General features: G+C 37.6%; 2 protein-coding genes across 3 annotated transcripts in view; one reads left to right on the forward strand and one right to left on the reverse strand.

The window, feature by feature from the left end:
• The window catches only part of LOC132136345 (uncharacterized), a 207,072-nt gene that overhangs the window by 156,807 nt on the left and 36,411 nt on the right, over positions 1 to 13,854 (reverse strand). The gene's annotated exons all lie outside the window — the stretch shown is intronic.
• The window catches only part of LOC132136282 (double C2-like domain-containing protein beta), a 279,102-nt gene that overhangs the window by 48,478 nt on the left and 216,770 nt on the right, over positions 1 to 13,854 (forward strand). For both annotated transcript variants that reach the window (XM_059547231.1, XM_059547232.1), the window contains exon 6: positions 1,673 to 1,835. In XM_059547231.1, the coding sequence (XP_059403214.1) occupies positions 1,673 to 1,835 (163 nt within the window). The remainder of the gene's footprint in view (positions 1 to 1,672; positions 1,836 to 13,854) is intronic.

The following is a 13,854-nucleotide window of genomic DNA, read 5'->3' on the forward strand; positions in this document are numbered from 1 at the left end:
CCAAGACGGGTATTTTGACATATTTTGTATGTATTTGTTGTCGGTACAACATGTCAAAATGTTTAAATTGGCAAGCCAACTTGACGTATTGAATGCTTGGAGCACGTTATAAAACGTATTCTTAAAATACACATTTCTGTTTTAATAAATGCTCATATTAAATCATAGCATAGCACATAAGTAGGTACAAAAATAATCAGTGATACATTTGCGACCCCATAAAAATTATGGTCACAATGGCATTTCAAAAGGTCGCATATGCGACCATTTTGGTCGCAGTGTAGTTCCCTGTAACCTTTGGTTAACAAATAGAAATTCTCTGAATAACAACATATCTGAATAACAAAAAAGCTTAAAAGTTAAACAGTTTCAGTTTGGCAATATGTTCAGGAAAAGCCCGATTAGTAAAATCTGTACAGGTTTATGTAAAAATAACACGTTAACTAATGAAGGTAAGGATAAATTACATAAAGGATCTTCTCTGCTGAATAAAGCCATGTCAGATCGCACTATTGTTCTGAAGTAAATTCCTCATAGCACGACTTCTTTAAAAAACTATAAAAATTTGACGAATCTTGACCTTTTTTTTTTTAAGTAAATTTTTTTTAATCTATTTTTTGTATCTAAATGAGGGTGTTTGCTCGCTGGTGATTTCATATAATGAGCTCATACATGGGAAAGACTGTGCCTTGCTTTAGTTTAGTTTACTTAATCAGATAATATTTGTTTTCGATTTGAATTCATTCATTTAAAAGAAGACACTTCAAGCTTTCAGATACGAGAAAGACTGTGCCTCGCTTCAATTTCATACGGATTACATAATCTGAGTATATTCGGTTTCGATTTGAATTCGTTTATTTTAAAAGTAGATATAAGCTTTCTATAGACATATTTCTCATGTCTTTGGGTCAGACATTAGCTTAGTTTGTGACGTGTAGAAAGCTGGTCATGGAGACCTAGACGGCAGAAAGTGCACCCTGTTTTTTTTTTTGGTTTATTTTGCAAACGCACAACACCGCAATGTTGTTATTGTCAGTGTACACAAATAAAAGTAGGCCCTTTTTAGATTTGATTGATTTTAGTCTTATCTGTATCTTAGTATTTAAGGTTTCTCTGTGAGAAAAAGAAACAAATTGCAATAAAAGAAAAGCAATACAACAAAGGTACAAATGAAATAAGCAATAACTGTAAAGGTACAGTTATATCAAACAGTGCTATTTTAGAATGTATTTATTTTAGTATTATATACCTTTAGTATTATATTCCGTTATTTTTTATATTCTATTCAATTTTATATTTTCATTTTTTATTAGTAATATTATATGCTATTGTAATTTTTATATTTCTATTTAGCCTTATTTGTATTTCAGTTTTAGTAATTTTGGAACTTAAACTTATTGTAGTTAGTTTCCATTTTCCATTCCATTTCCAGTTATGTTATACATTTAATATTTCAGCTTTATTTCAGTTGCCATTATTTTTTATTGTTCTATCAATTTGTAATATTTTGTTAATGATAAGAACACTGGTGTTAAAATTTGGAAATTACTAGTATTAATGTTATGTTATGTTATGTTATGTTATGTTATATGCTATGTCTTTAAGTACCTGCTTTAAATCACTTCATACTGAGCTGTGCTTAATTTGTTTTCCTTTTCCCTGCTCTTCAAAGGTATGGAAACGTTCTGGAGCCTGGTTCTACAAAGCCTTGCCGAAGCATATTCGTCCCATTAAGGATTCAATTCTAGATAACAGGATGCCAGTAATAGAAAGAGGAGAGCAGCTGCCAGTGACCAGGAGTGCGCCAATCAGCTACACATGGGCTCAAAGCAAAGGTTAGATGCTAATGCTTCTATTCTATTCTATTCTATTCTATTCTATTCTATTCTATTCTATTCTATTCTATTCTATTCTATTCTTATTCTATTCTTATTCTATTCTTATTCTATTCTTATTCTATTCTTATTCTATTCTTATTCTATTCTATTCTATTCTATTCCATTCGATAGGCCTGTCATAACTCTTTGTTGTGCGATATATTTCCCCAGAAATAAATACGATAAACAATATTAAGACCATTTTATGCCACTGAATATATAATCATAATATAAACAGCATAATAATGGCCTACACACTTTCAAATGACAACAGACTTTTAATTCTTCAGAATATTTAGCTCATGGAAATTAAGTAAAAATATTAGATACCTTAAAAACTAGAATAAATAGTAAATAAAAAGTTTCTAACAAAAGGTGCAAAGTAACAAGTAGGAAAAAAAGAAAAATTCACAAATAACTTGTATGGAGATTTTTACATCTACAGATTTTTCCTTGACCTTCTTTTCTCTGTAATTCAAGGGTGCACTGAATCAGTCAGATGTCCGTATGCACAAAGGCACAGATCTCTAAACAAGGCCATATTTGCAGATGAAACTTTGTAGTTTTGTAGAAGCATTATTTAAATTTGAACAAACACCTCATGACTACATCACATTATGTACCAGATTTTTATGTAAACATAATGGGCAATATATTGCATCACCAAAAATGATTGAGGTCACGTGTATATATAGTTTGTGATAAGTCGATATACTGTATTGATTATTGCGTCAGGCCAGTTCTATATAGAATGCATAGAATTTTAAAAACTGCTGAAATTTTCATGTATGGGCCAAAACAGGATGAAATCCAGTCTTATCCTGTGTCGTATTCATTTTGCTTCTCTCTCCCGTTACTTTTCTGTCTGGTCTTGAATTTTTTATTTTAAATTAAAGGAAAATATATATATTTTTTCTTTTCTTTTTTTACACCACAGTGCCCTTACAAGAATATTTTTAGTCCAATACAAGTTAAGCTTATTTGACAGCATTTATATCACAGCATTGATTATCACAAAAATTAATTTCCATGTGTTTATCTTTTTCTTAATAAAAACACAAATCTGGGTTACAGTGAAGCACTTTCAGTAGAAGTAAATGTAGCCCATTTGTAAACTTCAACAAACTGTTTCAGTTGTATACTGTGACCACAAGATGTAGACAATGTATGCTTACAATATGTTAGTGTGAGTAAACATGAGTGTTATAAATTGTTTGTTTTAAATAATTTCAACATACAGTTTAGACCAATAGAATGAAAGTGCAACATTAAATTGGAAGCACATTAATTCTGACTAAAAGATACATTTTGCTTTAATATTTTGCATTCAAAAGTGGAAGAACTTCAAATTCCTTCCCTCATTTACAACAGCATAATCAAAGTTTATTCAGTAAACTGCTGTTTAACAAACCTGCATATATTTATTGGGATTTTAAGCTAACATTATGTACCTCTATACTGTAATTAGGCCATTGTAGCAGTTCTCTAAACAAACTGGTGAGGCTATAGATCTAAAGGTCAGGTTGCTTATTAAAATGCCCTTTAGTCATTTCAGCACCTGAGATGGGACATCCCATTCTCTACCGGTGATACTATTAATGAGCTCAGCCATCTTAAGGGGACCTCATTTAACCCTTCTCCAAATAAACATTCACTCCTACATCCATTTCAGGCTGAAATGCTCCTAACTTCCAGGCGCAGTTCTGCTTAACCCTGCAGGAATGCATTTAAGGGAGGATGAGAAGTGAAATATGTGTAAAAAATAAACACGCCATGGCATGAATTAAATGGACCCATCTGCAGGGTGTGATAAGCTTACTTATCAGAATAATTAGGCAGTAGAAAGAGTCCTACAGCATGTGAACCTATGTCCCTCTAGTGCTGTTGCGTCTCGCAGTAAAGATGCTCAGAAGACCAATATATCATCATTTTATTACAATGAAACATGTGGCCCATCAGAATTTACAGTCACACAGTTTTCTCATGCATTTGATTATCTCCAACATGTAAATAAGATGTTCAAGAACATTCATCAATTCCACATATGGTGGTGCTTTATAATTTTATGAAGATGCATCTTTGGAGCGGTTCACATTGACAGGTGTGCATCTGTTCATATGTTCCTGTACTGCAATTCAGATTTAGTTGACATGAGTTTTACTTTCCTTTTTTGTTAAACCAGTCTTAGAGCACCAAATGTGGCTTAGTGCCGTCCACGCTTGCTTGAGAGTGAGAGGTGTATGAGATGCATTAGTGTCGTAGGGGTGGACACCTTTTCTGACTGTATCCATTTAACGGATGACTGAATAAATAAGGTCTGAAAGGCTTTTGGTGGTATTAACATAGAGTAATACCTCCATACCAGCTGCTGCTATTATGCATGTTCATATCAGAGGCCTTTACTGAATGAAGCATGATAAGAGCACACATGTTGATTTAAAGGACTTCATCTTCCAGACCCTTTGATAACACACAAATTAAGGTTATTCAGAGGTTGTTGTAGCATTTTATGTTCAACGCATTGTATTCTCATCAAGAATCATTTAACTGTTTATTGGTATAGTTGGCATATTTGGATTATTGTGTTAGTGACATATGCTTCTTTGCAGATTAAACACTTCTTTTTACATTTCTTAAATTTATAGGTTCTTCAGCTCAATATATTGGTTTATGGGTTTTCCTTTCTGTCTATGTAATTTTGACCCAGTTCAAAACGGATAATGCACCTAAAACTAAAATTCTATATTTATACACCATGTTTTTTTAAAAGATTGATTAATATCAATATAAATTGCCTGTGCGGGTCTCTCTTTTCCATGTAATTACAATGGACATGTTTTTTTTTTGTTATTTTTCTATGGATGATGCTTAGTGTTTTAAAATGTGTTCAGAAGGTTGTGTGAAACCGCAATTTGAGTCATTATTTACTGAAAATCTTTAGATTCACCCTACCGTGTTCACGAGAGAAGCGATGATATCTGATTTATGACAACCCATTCTTTTGAGTCATCAAATAATTATATTTACAATCAAGCAGCTGATCTAGTGCACAGAACTGGTCAGAAGGATTTGTTCTTTAATCTGAATCATTTAATTCTTGAGTTCAACTTACTGACCCAGTAAGCTAGTAGCAACATCTCATTGGAGGGGAATATTTTGTGTAAAAAAAATCTAAATTTTGTTACACAAAAGAATCATATGGATCAGAAAATTACATGGACTATTTTATGGTGCTTTTTCATCCTTTTTTGAAACTTGAATGCTTTGGTCCCTGTTGAATGTACAGTATTGGGAAATGCATGGGAAAGTGATAAGCACTGTTAAGCACAGCTTCTCCTTTTCATGTTCAATGGAAAGAATTCATACAGCTTTTGAACAATTTGCAGGGTGAGTAATTGATGACAGAGCCTTTTGAAAAAAGAAAAAAAAAACTATTCCTGTAACATTGTTTTTTAACACCGCTTTTCAACCTGAAACATCTTTCTACAGATGCAGTGTAAATGCTTTACTGTCACCTGTCTATGCACTTTCAGTCAGAAACAGCAGATTGTGACTATTAGGCTGTGATTTGTCATGCAGGGTCAATGTGACCCTGTGTAGCTCCACTGGATCTTCAGAAGAGAAGGGTTAAATTACCAGTGCATACATGCAGTTAACTATTAATATTAACTATAATAAAACATTATTTTTGGAATAATGAAAGACAAAACCTAAATTTATGCAGCTATTTCAGGACATTTTATATGTCATCTGTCTTGTTGTAATAGTATTGACTCAACCTGCACAGAGTAAATGTATATTTTTTTTATTTTTTTTCATGAACAAGTGCAATAATGGTAATAGAATAATATAAAATCTAGTATTGTTGAAATATGATTAAACAGCATGTATGCTCTGGCATTTTGAAGCCAGTTGTTAAATTTATTTTCAATGAGTATTACAAAAAAATGCAGAGACAGAAGAATTTATTTAAGGAAATGTTTCTGGTTTAAAAAAAAAAGTTCAGCTGTATTTACATCATCTCTTGGCTTAATGTAGATTAGATTACAACAAAATTATTCTCACTCTTTTGTAAATACAAAAGAAAGTGCTTAAACAAAATGCAAGCTTCACATTTCTGCTTTTAAATCCTTATTAAAGATGCCGTAAAAACTAGTATTGAATCTGGAACATCCTTTTAGCAGGGAACTACACTGCGACCAAAATGGTCGCATATGCGACCTTTTGAAATGCCATTGCGACCATAATTTTTTTTGGGGTCGCAAATGTAGCACTGATTATTTTTGTACCTACTTATGTGTTATGCTATGATTTAATATGAGCATTTATTAAAACAGAAATGTGTATTTTGAGAATACGTTTTATAACGTGCTCTGAGCATTCAATATCAAGTTGTCTTGCCAATTTAAACATTCAAAAGAGTTTAAAGCATTCAAACACAAGATGAGGGAAACTGAACTGAGTAGCTGGTTACTCGCGCGCTGTGATCGGTGCACACAAGAGAGGGAGCCCCATCTCACTGACAGCAACACTGAACCGAGCTCTCCTTCAGGACGTTCGCGTCCTCCTGCACCTGAATGAACAAATACAAATTGCAGTTTAAACAAACAGGAAAAAAGAGGGAAAGTGCTCAATTCAGCACCGCGGTGTTCAGGTGTTCAGGGCGCACGCAGAGACGTGTCTCAAAGTCTTATTGCTTTTGTACCGACAACAAATACATACAAAATATGTCAAAATACCCGTCTTGGAAAGTGTGTTCGAAAGTCTGTGGTTATGTCTTAAGGGAAAGTAAAGAGTTGAGAAAGAAATCGGATGTGTATCATTATAATGGATGCACTGTCTCTTAAAGTGACCGTGCCTAATTTACTAGCTCTGCTGTCAGTGTCTTTAATGTATGAAAATGAAAGTAAATCACTTACTGCTCTTGACTGAATTACTTTGTAGTTTAACAAAAAAATTATCCACAGTCAATCCAAAAATCAGATATAATTGATTATATTGTTTTACTAGTGGGTGCAGGACACTAGTTCATTTATGTAAGTGAGTATAGCAAAATACAGCGAACTGTGAAATATTATACCCAAACATTCTTCATTCTGTAGACTACCAGTGAAATTGATTTAAAAAAAATAATAATTAGGGACCTGACCATGTTTTGCTTAAGTGTTTCTTTCTTTAATTGCTAATGCAACCTTTTCACACCACAGACTGAACAAAATGAAGCATTGCTTGCTTGGTTACTGTTCAACAAAATATTGATATTTGTGTAAATATTGTTATACTGACAGTTGTCTGAAGTTTTGGTTGATTCCGTTACATATCTTTCTATCAAAGTTATCTGACATCATCAAGATTAATTTGTTCTGACACAGTTTAACTGAGTTCTTGTCATATTTTATTACCAATTTCTAAACTATAGCAAATAAACTGTGATAATGTGAGAAATGTTGAAGGTGTCTGAATAAATTTTGGTTTGTCTGTGTATTTTATTTTACAGTGAAGACAGTGCTATTTTAAATTAACAAAAACAAACTTAAAAAACATAAACATTGTGTAAATAGCACAAATAAATAAATAGAATGGACATACAGTACAAATTAAACCATTTCAGACAGGGCCCACTGTACAACCTGCACCAGAGCCCCTCTAACCCCAGCTACGGCCCTGGGTTAAGGTACCAAGACAGAGAGCAATGCACTGTGTGTACTGTAAGAAGTAAAACAAGAAGGCATGTGGTGTAAAAGATGGCAAGTAAAATAAAAAGCACATCTGTATGCAATACAGTTTCATTATTGTTCATTATAGATATTAGACCGAATATCTTTGTTCAACTGATGGTTAGATTAGGTAAAGTTTCACTCAGCCTGATGTGATTGGACATGCAGGTAAAGCACTTCCCGTCCCAGATGCTCGTGGGGACAGAAAGGAGAATAAAGATTATCTAAGCATTCTCTCAGCTACTTTCAGATTTAAACAGTGATTTCGTAAATTAAACTTTTTCATTTTAAGTTCTGCTTGGTACAGTTGTTTTACAAGACTCAAAGTCACCCATTTTATAAAAAATAATCTTCTGGAAATAGAAGCACCTTACAGATAGTGTCTTATCTGCCATAAGCTTTTAGCATCAGACACGCTCAGTGCTAAATAAAATACTGCAGAAAATGTAGATAACACCTCTACATCTTCAGCTGTTTTTCTTCATCAACATTGATCTTCCCCTCTTTCTCTCTCTCTCTCTCTCTCTCTCTCTCTGCCTGCCAGAATAATTTCTGTATACTCAGGAATTAATTCTGGAGGGTTAATCGGGCTAAATGTATGTAAATTTGTAAAATACAGCTCATTGGAATTTCATGAAAATCCGGCATCTGGCAGCCATAACAGATTTGGGATGATAATGTGCCAGTCGGATGGGAAATTAGCTCTTATTTAGAAATTACTGACCACAGGGCAGTCTGAGATAGTGCTGATTCACATTTTGTATAAGAAAACTAACTTTGCAGCCTGTCTTGCATTTGAAGGACTTTTCAGTGTTGAGTTTCTCATAATTTTTGTTGATTTGATTTTGTTGAATTTCACAATTGTTTGTTTTAGGATGTACTCACACTAGGCCTTTTGAACCACACCCGAGTGTGTTTGACCCCCAAAGGGCAGTTCGTTTGACTAGTGTGAGCGCTTCGTGCAGCGCTTGGGTCACGGTTCGTTTAGCTGGCCCTGGCCCGATTGGAAGAGGTTTTCAATAAATTTAATTCAATCAAGTATATTTAGGTTTATAATGGCTCTGGTTCTTACCTTATTGATGAACAGGAAATGTAGTTTGCGAGTAAAGCTGCAAATGATTTCATTAGCCTCAGCTGTCTCCATAAAAATTTTCTATATAATAATCGCACTCTGACTCGGTTCAAGGCAGCCGTGCCTAGTTTGAGTACACCCTTAGAAATACCATGTAGACTGGGATATCCATGTTCCCCACTTCGAATGCTTTGATTTGTCATTAAATGTTTGATGGAATAGTTTTTCTGAGAATTATCAGGCCATAAATGAAATTTACAAAAAAAAATTTTTTTATATATATTTAGGGCAAGACAACATTATTTATTTTTTTTCCTGGAGAAAATCTGGTTGGAAAAATAAATAAAATTTTCTTACCCTGAGCAAAAATGCAATCATGGAAACCTGTGTATGTGCTTTTGTTTGTTTGTTTGTTTGTCTAATTTATTCAGTTTATTTATTGTCTGAGATTTCAGATACTATCGATCTATAAGGAAATGTTGAAATTACTGCAATTAAAAACCTAAAAGGTAAAAAGAAAAGCTGCAATGACAAAGAAAAGATGACTTAAGATGGACGTGGAGTAGATTTTTTTTTATTTTATATTTTTTAAGAAGCCTAGATAAAGATTCTTCTGATAATAGACTGAACAAAATTATAAATGCAACACGTTTATAATTTTTTTTCATGAGCTGAACTCAAAGAGCTAAGACTTTTTGTATGTACACAAAAAGCCTGTTTCTCTTAAATTTTGTTCACAAATCTGTCTAAATCTGTGTTAGTGAGCACTTCTCCTTTGCCAAGATAATCCATCCACCTCACAGGTGTGGCATATCAAGATGCTGATTAGACAGCATGATTATTGCACAGTTGTGCCTTAGACTGTCCTCAATAAAAGGTCACTCTAAAATGTGCAGTTTTATCACATAGCACAATGCCACAGATGTCACAAGTTTTGAGGGAACATGCAATTGGCACGCTAAATGCAGGAATGTCCACCAGAGCTGTTGCCTGTGAATTGAATGTTCATTTCTCTACCATAAGCCATCTCCAAAGACGTTTCAGAGAATTTGGCAGTACATCCAACCAACCTCAGAACCGCAGACCACGTGTAACCACACCAGTTCAGGACCTCCACATCCACATTCACCTCCAAGATCGTCTGAGACCAGTCACCTGGACAGCTGCTGCAACAATCGGTTTGCATAGCCAAGGAATTTCTGCAAAAACTGTCAGAAACGGTCACAGGGAATCTCATCTGCATGCTCATAGTCCTCATCAGGGTCTCGACCTGACTGCAATTCGTTGTCATAACTGACTTGAGTGGGCAAATGAGCCCATTCGAGGGCATCTGGCACTTTGAAGAGGTGTTCTCTTCATGGATGAATCCCAGTTTTCACTGTACAGGGCAGATGGCAGACAGCCAGTATGGTGTCGTGTGGGTGAGTGGTTTGCTGATGTCAACGTTGTGGAACGAGTGGCACATGGGGTGACGGTGGGGTATGGGCAGGCATATGTTATGGACAACAAACACAGGTGCATTTTATTTATGGCATTTTGAATGCACAGAGATACCGTGACGAGATCCTGAGGCCCATTGTTGTGCCATTCATCCACAACCATCACCTCATGTTGCAGCATGATAATGCATAGACCTATGTTGCAAGGATCTGTACACAATTCCCGGAAGCTGAAAAACATCCCAGTTCTTGCATGGCCAGCATACTCACCGGACATGTCACCCCTTAAGCATGTTTGGGATGCTCTGGATTGGCGTATACGACAGCGTGTTCCAGTTCCTGCCAATCTCCAGCAACTTCGCACAGCCATTGAAGAGGCCACAATCAACAACCTGATCAACTCTATGCTGAAGAGATGTGTTGCATGTGTTGAGATTTGTTGAGAGTGAGGCAAATGGTGGTCACACCAGATACTGACTGGGTTTCGGACCCCCCCCTGGACTTTTATTGTGGCCAGTCTAAGGCACACCTGTGCAATGATCATGCTGTTTAATAAGCATCTTGATATGCCACAACTCTGAGGTGGATGGATTATCTCGGCAAAGTAGAAGTGGTCACTAACACAGATTTAGACAATATTTGAGAGAAATAGGCCTTTTGTGTACATAGAAAGTCTTATATCTTTGAGTTCAGCTCATGAAAAATGGGGGCAAAAACAAAAGTGTAGCATTTATAATTTTGTTCAGTGTATTAAAAATAGATCTGAACACCGTTGCTTGCTGGTTATTATTGGGTAAAGATTTTGGGGAGGTCACAATGTATTATGTACATTTAGTAAAAATCGTATTACTTGTAAACAGATGTTTAGTCCAGCGTCTTGTGGCTAAGTGTTGAAGGCTATAAATTCTTAAATTACCCACTATAGAAGCACACTGTTCAATTTAATCATACCAAATCAGAGAATTAAGTGATTCCCCTTAATCAATGCAGAAGATGATTCTTGTTTCCTGCTTCATGTATCAGCACTGTAACATTTGTTTATATATATATATATATATATATATATGCGCGGGTGGTCTCATAACCCGCAGGCCAACGGGTTTATTTGCGGGGTGAGTTGGGGCGGGTCACTAAAAACAAAATGTTGCGTGGAATTTAGTGGTGGAAATTTTGATTCTTTCAGGAAATTCATTGATTTTTCAGTTCGTTCACCAAAATGATTCGTTCAGATTCGTTCACTGATTCGTTCAGTGACCATTTCTTCATATTACACAAATACGCCTGCAGTTGGCGAAAAAGAGTGTCTTATGTGTTATGTCTTAAGTCAACGAACGTATTTGTGACAAAAACTGACTTGGCTTTATTAACGTGTATGCATTATCGCATTAAATAGTCTAAATGAGTTGTTCAGATGAACAAAGCACAAAGTTTAATAGGGGATTAAACTTGGAGTTATTTTCTGTATTCTAAATATGAAAACAAGCGTATGTGCACAGTACCTATAACTGCGCTTTGTATCTGCTGATTGCTTATCGAGATTTACATGCTTGGCCGACTGCTCTCATTCATTTAATTTCACGAACAAGCTATGTATCAGTTGTAACGATAGGACACAGGAGGCGAGAGATCCAAGAGCAGTGTGTTTAATGGGTATCCAAAAATCAATAACCAAAACAAGCAGGGGGTCAAAATCATGAAATCAGTCAGGAAACAGGAAGTGAAAAAACAAAACAACAACCACAAGGAGACCAGGCGGAAGGAGGGCCGGCGGAGGATAAGGGGGAGGGACGGAGGGCCAGGTCCATAGAGAGAAACAGAGACAGGAAGTGCAAAAAACAAAAACAAGGAGACCAGGAGGGAGGTGGACTGGTGGAGGATCAGGGGCAGGGACGGAGGGCCAGGTCCATAGAGGGAAACAGAGAAAACGGTCGAGACAGAAGCCCACCAGGGCGGCGTAGAAGACCACTACAGCCATGCGGTCGAGACAGAAGCCCACCAGGGCGGCGCAGAAGACCACCACAGTGGGATCGATGGCACAGGAGAGCCAGTCTGGTTAAGTAAGCCTGCAATAGAGAACATGAACAGGTTAAGGGTGGCCTCCGTTGGCCTGAGGAGATGGTAGATGGTCTCCATGGCCATGACAGGGCAGGCGGTGAGTTCCTGGAAGGCCTCTGTTGCCACGACAGGATAGGTCGAGCGCTCAGGGAGTTCGGCTGAGACGTGACGAGGCTCTGGAAGTTCAGCAGAGACGTGGAGAGGCTCTGGTAGTTCAGCAGAGACGTGGAGAGGCTCTTGTAGTTCAGCAGAGACGTGAAGAGACTCTGGTAGTTCAGCAGAGATGTGAAGAGACTCTGGTAGATCCGTGGTGTCTTGACTGGGTTCAGGAAGAACAACGGTGACTTGACTCTGCTCATGAAGATCAATGGTGACTTGACTTTGCTCCTGAGGTCTGTGGTAGTGCTTAACTCATGAGTGTAAATGGTGACTTGACCTGACTCTGGAGGGTCAACGGGGACCTGACTCTGCTCTGGAGGGTCAACGGGAACCTGACTCGGCTCTGGAAGGTCAATGGGAACCTGACTCTGCTCTGGAGGGTCAACGGGAACCTGACTCGGCTCTGGAGGGTCAACGGGAACCTGACTCTGCTCTGGAGGGTCAACGGGAACCTGACTCGACTCTGGAGGGTCAACGGGAACCTGACTCGACTCTGGAGGGTCAACGGGAACCTGACTCGACTCTGGAGGGTCAATGGGAACCTGACTCGACTCTGGAGGGTCACCTGTGGCTGTCATCTTGTGCTGTAGCGCTGGGCCGGCGGTCACCTTGCGCTGTGGCGCTGTGCCAGCGGCCATCTTGCACAGTGGCGCTGGGCCGGCGGCCATCTTGCGCAGTGGTGCTGGGCTGGCGACCACATTGTGCAGTGGTGCTGGGCTGGCGGTCCTCCTGTCTGTAGACCCCGGTCTAGAGTCGGCCATCCCACCTGGAGAGACAGGTGTGGCTGGGGTATCCCACTGAGACCGATGTTGCAGGTACAGTATGATCCCCCAAAAATCAAAGACCTCTAGCTCATTCATTTCACTCTCCGGCACAGGGTTGTCCAAACAGACGTTGAAAAAGTCTTTCAAGGCCGCGTCATTATATCCCAACCCTACCGCCAAGGAAAATAAAATAAGGACTCCATGACACAGACAGAAAACAGACCGGTTTATATAGACAGGATAATAAGGACTCCATGACACAGACAGCAAACAGACCGGTTTATATAGACAGGATAACGAAGGAAGTGGAGACAGCTGAGTGCAATAGCAGGTGTGCAATTAACTGTGATGAAGGGACAAGGCTATGTGGGAAATGTAGTGCCTGCGGTGTGGTGCCTATGGGGAAGTGAGACCACTAGTGGACACCCAGGGAAACACAGACCAGACACCGTGACATCAGTTCATTCAAGATTGTATTCGTTCACTACATTCAACAAATCACATGCTCAGTCACATCTTGAGTAACTCTTTGACAGGATGAAACAGTGCTGTTCACGAGCTGCGCATGCGCTGCTAATAGCGACACGATCGTGCGCTGCTGTGGAGGGAGGAACTTCAGTGAATAAGAAATGAGTCAGTGGATTACGTGAACAAGAAAGATTCATTCACCTAAAATATTCGTTCACGAACGAACCATCATAGTGCAATTACCTGTAGCCTATATTAAATATTTGGAATATATTTTTTCATGTTTTATTAGATTCTTTGATA

Source organism: Carassius carassius, chromosome 4 (assembly GCF_963082965.1).
Source record: "Carassius carassius chromosome 4, fCarCar2.1, whole genome shotgun sequence".
Classification (NCBI taxonomy): Eukaryota; Metazoa; Chordata; class Actinopteri; order Cypriniformes; family Cyprinidae; genus Carassius; species Carassius carassius.